The sequence below is a fragment of the Scyliorhinus canicula genome, chromosome 13 (assembly GCF_902713615.1).
Source record: "Scyliorhinus canicula chromosome 13, sScyCan1.1, whole genome shotgun sequence".
NCBI classification, from domain to species: domain Eukaryota; kingdom Metazoa; phylum Chordata; class Chondrichthyes; order Carcharhiniformes; family Scyliorhinidae; genus Scyliorhinus; species Scyliorhinus canicula.
Genome location: NC_052158.1, coordinates 146,110,791 through 146,120,283, shown reverse-complemented (window position 1 = coordinate 146,120,283; position 9,493 = coordinate 146,110,791). Strand labels below are relative to the sequence as shown.

At 41.3% G+C, this 9,493-nt stretch overlaps 1 protein-coding gene across 1 annotated transcript in view; it reads right to left on the bottom strand.

The window, feature by feature from the left end:
• Window positions 1-979: 979 nt before the first annotated feature.
• The window catches only part of LOC119975913 (thioredoxin reductase-like selenoprotein T), a 35,026-nt gene continuing 26,512 nt past the window's right edge, over window positions 980-9,493 (bottom strand). Inside the window, exons 4-6 of the mRNA XM_038815852.1 lie at window positions 8,870-8,957; window positions 4,840-4,993; window positions 980-3,208 (exon numbers count right to left, since the gene is read on the bottom strand). Of these exons, the coding sequence (XP_038671780.1) occupies window positions 4,875-4,993; window positions 8,870-8,957 (207 nt within the window). The 3' untranslated portion in view covers window positions 980-3,208; window positions 4,840-4,874. The remainder of the gene's footprint in view (window positions 3,209-4,839; window positions 4,994-8,869; window positions 8,958-9,493) is intronic.

The window sequence follows — 9,493 nt, the reverse complement described above, 5'->3', positions numbered from 1 at the left end:
AGCATAAAAAGGCACTGGACAGAATGGACGGTTCCATTTTAGGGTCATACAAGGGTGTAACACAGTACTTTCCTGCAAATTTGTTTGAGGCCAGGAACCACTGGGCATGAATGCAAACGTACAGGAACACAAAGACAGCCAGTAAATTATCCCTTCGGGCACAAAGCTTTTAAGATGTACTGATGTGGATGGCACAAAGCAGTCTCCTCTAGTACACACATTATGTATAACAGTATGGTTAACATTTCCGCTGAGCATTTAGTGGCCAAGAGGCACGCGTTATAGTGCTAGGACATTTCTCCTTCGACCTTTAAAAACTGTTCTTGAATGGACTCTTCAAAACATCAAAATCAGTAAATGCAAAGAGAATTGGTTCATTAAAAATTGAAATCCTTACTCCAGAAGATTGCAGAATGACCAACATTTTCAATGATGATGTCATTCTCCAGAAGACTTTTAAAAAATAACACCCAAATGGCAATTGTGAAGAGTAAAACGGGCTCACGTTTTAGATCTGGTAGAGGGGGCACAACTAGTTTAAACTTCTGTGCCATTAAAATCATGGAAGTTTGGACTCACCCAATTGATTCACCCAATACAAACTGGCTTTAATTAACTTGTTACAGCCTGAACACCAAAACCCTGACTGTCTTGTCTGGACAAAAGCAGAATGGTTGAGATGTCTTTAAATATAATACATGACTATATCATTAAGAATGAGCACTCACCTGCATGGTTAAATATAAAACACCAATTTACCCTAAATCTGACTGCACTCAACATAATATCTAGGCGATCAGCTTATTTATACTTTAATCAAGCCCTAAGACTGAATTATGCTCATACCAGATCAGCGAAGAAAAATGTATTGCGTCATAACTTTCTGATGGCGGAAAGAACGGGAGTAAACAAGGACACAACGGTAAATACAGTCTTGTTCAATTTACTCGTTTTAGAAAAATCATCATAATCAAGCATCTTGGTGAGAGCAATGCCCTTGTGTCTTAAAAGCTGACTTTATTGAAAGGTTTGTGAAGAAATTTATTACGGATGACATTTTATAACTTGTTCTGCAAAAGATGAGAACTCAAAACAACAAGATCATTAAGATGGCCGAGGCGAGACACAAAACATTATTTCAGATATAGCAGAGGGAAAATAAAGTGTAAGTAAATTGCCAAGGAGAGCAACACAACATATGAAAGTTCAAAATACACTCCATTGACAACACATTCTTGCATCATGTGAACTCAAAGATTTAAAGCAATTCAAATCTTTCAGCAGTATTAGGAACAATGGTACTTTTCTCTTATTTTCATATGTGGAGCTATGACGACAGGATGGTTTTTTTCCAAAAAGGAAAGGTATCAAATACTCTTTAAAAATAAAGTGCATTTTCTAATGGATTTAAGATAGTACAGAATGCAAAGATACGTGCTGTTTGAAATCATCTATATTGAAGAAAATATTATACAGCAAGTAAACTCAAACTTCAAAAGTCACATGCCGACAATAAGTCTTTCAGCACAGCGACCAAGTACAAAATAATCTGATGCATCATGATGCAACCGATTCTACTGTAAGACGAATAACTTTGACTTTGACTTGAGATGTATTTTGTGATGTTTATCCTCGTTTCTCACCATCGTCACTCACCTATTCTCCCTCTCTCTCTCTCTCCTCCCCCCCCCCCCCCCCCCCCCTCAAAAAAAACTTAAATGGCGGGGTGAGAAGATCTGTTGAGAATTTATGACACTACAGGGCATAGTGCCCCGGAGCTACTCAGGTTTCCTTCCATCTATCCCTCAAAGTGTCGTGAGTGGTAACCAATAATTCACTGAATTGACTTATTTTATATTCCATTTGATATTGCAAATTGACACAGACTGTTAGAAGTGGTCTGGGGAATTTTAGAAGTATTCAAAATATTCAATTGGGATTGTGTGCCTCATCTCAAAGTTCAGCACAGTGCACCCTTCAAGGGATTCAGGGAATGTTGTGGATATCTCCATTTCCAACAAAACATAAGATGTGAATCAGGCGATTCACAAAGAAATATCTGACACATTTGCAAATGTTCATATTAAATTCTGCCGTAGATACACAAATAATCAAAAGCAGATGGAAAATATAAAATCCCAAAGCGCAGCAGTGGCATTATCAAATTGAATTTTGGCCAACAAAAATGTGTCCTCCATTTTAATTCAAAATAGATTTCAGAAATGCTGGCCACGTGATTTATTCTTTTGTTACTCTTACAAATGAGTTCATTGGCCAGTTTATAGTTGATCCAAAGTTGTCACGGATTAATTGTGCATGCCAATCAGGTTTGAGGGATTTTTCTTCCTCTCCACCCTTTTAAATTCCAATTTCAACTTCTAACACTCAAGTGTGTTAAAACTTGATATTTTGATTCTTATATCTGTTAGCTTGCCAATTGTCTAAGCTGAGTGTTCTCTCCTCTGGTTATATCATTCCATGTACAATCAAAGATATATTTAGACTGACTTTAGGCATTCCACCGATGTTAATTTTCCTACCTGGCTAGTTACACCTCCTGAAGCAAGACTGAAACAATTAAATCCCAAGTTTAGTTTCTTAAAAAAAGACAGACAGAATGGTTATTTGCTCCATCTGGTGAAAAAGTGTTCACGCTATTTGGAAGCTCTGGGATAGGGCATTAAAAAAAAAAAAGAGCGTTTTCCTTGTTGGCAAATATTTCAGGGTATAGTTTCAAATTAACAACACTTGTAACTAGGTACAAGATAAACCTTAGCCGACTCGAGGGGCCTTGAATAAATTTTCACCCTCACTACAGGTTAAAAGGCACCTGCATTTAAATTATAATTAAATTCTAAATTACAATATCAAACATAAAATTTATAGTATACCACTCATTTAAAACACAAAATAACAGAACTGTTATTTGCCATCTGTATTATTTGTTGCCACAAAGTCATATTAAATTACATATAAAAAAGAAACTATTTTCATATTACAATTTGATATATGTGCAGTACACTGCAAGGTGAACATGATCAGTGTATCCGAGCACTGAAGTCCTTTCCATTTTTCAGGGGAAGTTTTCAAAGGCTCGGTAGGACTGATGTGGGGAACATCCAGTCTGCACAAACAGTCAAAGCTGCTTTAAGTGCAGTCCTTCATAGCCATCAGCCTTACCCTTCTCAGAAAACGTCCACTAAAATACCTGCAGGATTAAAAAGAGGTAGAGTAAGAAATGAGAACATTTGCCTTGCACCTTTCAATAACTGATGTTGCACAACTAGTCATGTACACTATAAAATACAAGACGTTGTTCATGCATTTAAATAGTAATAAGATGCCAATAGGTAGCCAAATAATTTCATGATATTTATATCATCTATGTCACCAATATAAAATATTTCTCATGCATCACCCCAGGTTTGCAAATCAACTGTCAGCTTAGCTCAACTGGTAGTATGATCACCTGTGGACCAAAGGCAGTGGGTTCGACACTCACTTGGTTATGAATCTAGGTTAGTGCAATACTGAGTACTAAATCATTAGAAGTGCTGTCCTTCGGATAAAATACTAAACCTGGGGGCAGCATGGTGGCGCAGTGGTTAGCACTTCTGCCTATGGCGCTCAGGACCCGAGTTTGCACGGTAGCATAGTGGTTAGCACAGTTGCGTCAGAGCTCCCGGGTCCCAGGTTCGATTCCCGGCTTGGGTCACTGTGCGGAGTTTGCACTTTCTCCCCGTGTGTGCGTGGGTTTCCTCCGGGTGCTCCGGTTTCCTCCCACAGTCCAAAGATGTGCAGGTTAGGTGGATTGGCCATGCTAAATTGCCCTTAGTGTCCAAAAAGGTTGGGTGGGGTTACAGGGATAGGTTACAGGGATAGATGTGGGCTTAGGTAGGGTGCTCTTTCTAAAAAAGGGACAGTGCAGAATCGATGGGCTGAATAGCCTCTTTCTGCACTGTAGATTCTATGAATCCTGGCCCTGGGTCACTGTCCGTGTGCAATTTGCATATTCTCCCCGTGTCTGCGTGAGTTTCACCCCACAACCTAAAAGATGAGCAGATTAGGTGGATTGGTCACGCTAAATTGCCCCTTAATTGGAAAAAAGTAATTGGGTACTCTAAATTTTTTTTATAAGTAGATTCATGGCACCATTTGAAATCAGGAAGCTGTTTCCTGGGTCCGAGCCAACATTGTTCCCAAATATGACCGGCAAAATTAGATTAACTGGTCATTCATCTCCTGCATATTACTCCACTTTGCTTAAGTGGGGCCCTCAATTGGTGACAAACTATAATTCATTCATATATTCATATGTTGCAGCCTGTGTTCTCACCCGCACAAACGTGTACTATCCCATGGCTTGGCTTCCATATTCCCTGTAAATTGATTTCAAGATTCTCATCCTTGCTTCCATACCTCGATGACCATGCCTATGCACCCTGTTTTGTCAACAGCAATTTATTTGTTGCCCCCTTCTACTATGCCATCCATGGCCACTTATCCAGTGAGAACCCCATGGATGTCTCTACACTCCCTACATTCAACAATCCATGTTTGACCATGACTTCAAATGTTTTCCCTGTCCCTCGCGATGATTTCCCTTGCTCAAAATCCAACTTTTTCCCCTCAAGAAATAAGTACAGGGTAGGTGACTTTTTAAAGCAGTTAGTTCTGTTTCATTTGTACCTAAGAAAGTTGATGATAAAAAGTAATTTCAGTAAAATATCCCAAGGAATCAATGGTAGTTAGGCTGAAATGGGAGCCGTACTTAACAAAATATCTTTCTCCAAATATAGGTCACACATTAAAATGTTTACACCTGATAGGATTACTCACAGAAAAGGCCTTAATGCCTTAAGATCTAGCTAAGATCAATGAAGTGGGATTGAATCCATGTGTACATTGAGTTTCATTTCATTGTCCAGAATCTGCACAAGTTGTTGCATGGATGGAAGGTGGCCGGACTCGAGTTTGGACCACACTGGGACATCTAAAAGAGGAGAATAAAAAGCTTGTTGAACAATAATCATCGGCACCTTCGATATGACCAAAAGGAGAATGTCAGGCCTGATAGGATAACTAGTTCAAACACAAAACAAAATGTAGAAGTTATTTCCCAAAATAGACTTTTAATACAAACACACAATACTGTAATGAAGTTTTTGCGCTGAGGTCTAGCTTTGCTGTGTAAATCAAGCATCATGCTACACTAAGAAAAACATATTGGAAGAAAAAGTCCAATTCACAAGGGAAGCTACTGCTGAGAGTTACAAATCGATCTGATCATGTGGATATTGTGTGTTCAGGAAACTTTGTTCACTAATTTGTGCTAACATGATTTATCACACAGTTGAACCCAATTCTTCACAGACATGACTTTATGAAGAAGGTATTTATCATTGGTTTCCTGCATCTAAATGCAGGTACAATTTGTATAAATAATGGTTCATCAGAAAATCTGTTTGAATATTGCTCTGCAACTGATGCCCTGGGACGGCACTTGTGCATTGATGGTAGGTTATCCTATAGAACGTTGCAGCATAATTTCACTCATACTATTATACACAATTGGCAATTTTTCAATTTAAGCTGAGTCTTGAAGTGTAGAAAAACGAAAACTGGTGGTTTCCCCAGATATGCAGAGACACGTGACAATGAAGATGGGGCGGGGGAGCAAAGAGAGTCTCCCTTTGGTGTCATCAGACAACCCCAGACAGCTGGGTCAAAAAAGTAATTTCCAAGAAAAGGATAGCGGTTCGTTAACTCATCATGCCCTCAGAGTATTAAGTTTGGGGTGTCGGACCAGCCGGAATGGAGGACGGGTGTGGTGGCGGGTTTGTTGCTTTTGCCTACTTGCTGGCTTGGCGGCGGATCCTGCTGAGGTGGAGGCAGGCAACATCACCCAGTGCCGCAGCATAGCTGGGTGACAATTGGGTTTTTGCATCTCGAAACGGTGAAGTTCCTGACGGGTTCTATCGCAGATGGCATCCGTTTATATTGCTTTTTAAGGATCTGGTCACTGTTCGCTGTTGGGGAGGGGGGAAGGTTATAATTGTTTGGGGGGGGGGGAGAAGAGTTAGTGGGGCCACATCTGGAGTATTGTGTTCAGTTTTGGTCTCCTTACTTGAGAAAGGACGTACTGGCACCGGAGGGTGTGCAGAGGAGATTCACAAGGTTAATCCCAGAGCTGAAGGGGTTGGATTACGACGAGAGGTTGAGTAGACTGGGACTGTACACGTTGGAATATAGAAGGATGAGGGGGGATTTTATCGAAACATTTAAAATTATGAAGGGAATAGATAGGATAGATGCGGCAGGTTGTTTCCACTGGCGCGTGAAAGCAGAACTAGGGGGCATAGCCTCAAAATAAGGGGAAGCAGATTTAGGACTGAGTTTAGGAGGAACTTCTTCACCCAAAGGGTTGTGAATCTATGGAATTCCTTGCCCAGTGAAGCAGTTGAGGCTCCTTCATTAAATGTTTTTAAGGTAAAGATAGATAGCTTTTTGAAGAAAAAAGGGATTAAGGGTTATGGTGTTCGGGCCGGAAAGTGGAGCTGAGTCCACAAAAGATCAGCCATGATCTTACTGAATGGCGGAGCAGGCTTGAGGGGCCAGATGGCCTACTCCTGCTCCTAGTACTTATGTTCTTATGATAGGGTTTGTTGATACATGCTTTATAGTTTGAATTACTTATGCTAAAAACCCAATAAAAATATATATTTAAAATTGTAGTACAGCAGAGAAAACATAAATTGTACAAAACGAAATCTTATCCAAATTGGATCTACTTTCACAACAGAAATGTGTCAGATTAGAGATCTTGAATGTCAAAGAATTTTTGCTTTAATTACTTGGGAGATAGCTTATTACATTATTAGCCTATTCTTTTAGCAACAGCGTGAAAGTCAATGTGTCCTGATGAGATGCAGTCTAAATTACTGAAGAAAATAAGGTTATAGTCTAAAGTTGCCGAACTCAACATTGAGCCCCGTGGGCAGAATGGTAACACAGTGGTTAACACTGTTGCTTCACAGCTCCAGGGTCCCAAGTTCGATTCCCGACTCTGTGCGAAGTCTGCATGTTCTCCGTGTCTGCTTGGGTTTCCGAACAGGCATCGGAGTGTGGCGACTAGAGGCTTTTCACTGTAACTTCATTGCAATGTTAATGTAAGCCTACTGGTGACAATTAAAGATTATTATTATTAATGTGCCTCGTCAGAAGACGAGATGCTGGCCTCGAGAATAGAGGTTTGCGTAACAGGGAGAGCCAGATGGGATTTGTCAACAGCCAACGGCAGGAGGCTCATGAATGTCATCATGATGCTCTCCGAGGGGAGGGAGGTGAAGGTAGTGGTCGCTATGGATGCGGAGAAGTTCTTCGACCTGGTGGAGTGGCAGTATTTGTGGGAGGTCCTGGGGCGGTTTGGGTTTGGTCAGGGCTTTGTAGACCACTGTATCAGGCGCCGGTGGCGAGTGTGCGGATGAACCGGGTGAGTTCGGACTACACCGGGGGACAAGGCAGGGATGTCTACTCTCCCCACAGTTGTTTGCCTTGGCTATAGAGCAATTAGCGAGGACGCTGAGAGCGTCAAAGGACTGAAAGGGGCTAGTCCGGGAGGGGGAGGAGCACAGTTGTATGCGGACCTACTCCTGTATATTTCTGACCCGTTAGCGGGAATGGGAGAGATTATGCGGATCTTAAGGGAATTTGGTTGGTTCTCGGGGTATTAATTGAATATGGGGAAAGTGAGGATTTTGTGATCCAGCAGGAAAGGAGGCTGGTGGAGTTGCAGTTCAAAGTGGTGGGAGGGAGTTTTCGATACTTAGGAATCCAGGTGGCACGGGGTTGGGAGCAGCTGCATAAATTAAATCTGGCCTGGTTAGTTGAGCAAATGAAGGAGGACTTTCGAAGATGGGACGTGCTCCCATTGTTACCGGCAGGGATGGTACAGACTGAAAAGATGACGGCTCTCCCGAGATTTTTCTTTGTTTTCCAGTGTACTCCTTATTTTTATACTAAAGGCTTTTTAAAAGCGGGTTAATGCAGTGATCTCTGGGTATGTGTGGGCGGGTAAAACCCTGCAAGTAAGGAAAGTGCTGTTGGAGCGGAGCCGGGGGGGGGGGGGGGGGGGGGAGGGGGGGGGATTGGCACTGCCAACCTTTAGGGTAGATGCAGGATGGTTGTTCCCAATGGTGGGTGTTTCCAGAACCAGGGGTCACTGTCTGAGGATAGGGGTCGACCATTGAGGACAGAGATCAGGAGGAATTTTGGCACCAGAGGGTGATCAGCCTCTGGAATTCGTTACCACAGAAAGTAGTTGGATAAAGCACTTGGGGCAAAATGAATCAAAGGATATGGGGGCAAAGTGGGATTAGGCTATGGAGTTGGATGATCAGCCATGATCACATGCATAGCGGAGCAGGCTCGAGGGGCCGAATGGTCTCCTCCTGCTCCTATTTTCTATGTTTCTATAATGCATTTTGTGAAGGAAAAACAAGGAACAGGAGCACACACTCAGTGGAGAGTTACTGAAGGGTTATGGTAAATGTTTGTGGTTCTGTGATTGAGAATTACCCTTATTCTGTTGGTGAGCCATGGAAAGACACAAAAAGAAACAAATATTGGAACACCAGCAGAACAGGACGAAATTGTGATGTAAACTGCAATCAGCCTTTTCTTCCTTTTTGCACTCCTGGAATTTTTAATAATGGCATTAAAATGACTTGACATTAACTCATGTTGACCTGTGCTATTCACTGATGTACAATTTAGCTCAGTTTTAGGATTATTTTCATCTGCTGGACTGCCACATCTAACTAGGAAACAAATGCAGTCAATATACAGTAGTGTCAATCTTGTGACTTACCATTTAATGTAATCTCAAATGCACCAGTAGACATACACTGATTTTCAATCATGTTACTAAGGAAGAATACCATCATACATGCATAGATCTGAATAAAAAAACAAAATAAATGCAGTCAGTTTTAGTACAATAGTTCTATTTGAAATATTTCCCAATATCCATTACATTTCACAGCTCCACATTTCTTCTGTAGTTATGTCATCTGAAGTCAGGTTAAAAATAGATCACAAGAAATGCATTGAAACAGACTCCAATGATTTATTAGGAGTGTAGATACTGCACAAGGCAAATGAATGGCACCAATAATAGGGACAAGGAGAATATGGGGATATCCAGAACAGTCTATTTACAGTAGATTACAGTTTTCAATTTGTGGTGTATTATCATAACCAGTGATGCAGCAATTGATGTCAATATTTCAGGGCTGACCAAGACAATCAGCCCAGGATCTCGCTGCTAATTACACTCCAGTGACTACTGTGAGAAAAGGGTTCAGTTGTAGTTGGCACCATGCTCAGCCATGATGCCATCCCTCAATAATCAGATGTTTCCTGTTCACCTCATACATGAAGGATGACCACCTAGGCAGCAGAAATAATGATTTCTGCTGTAACTGTGTCCTAA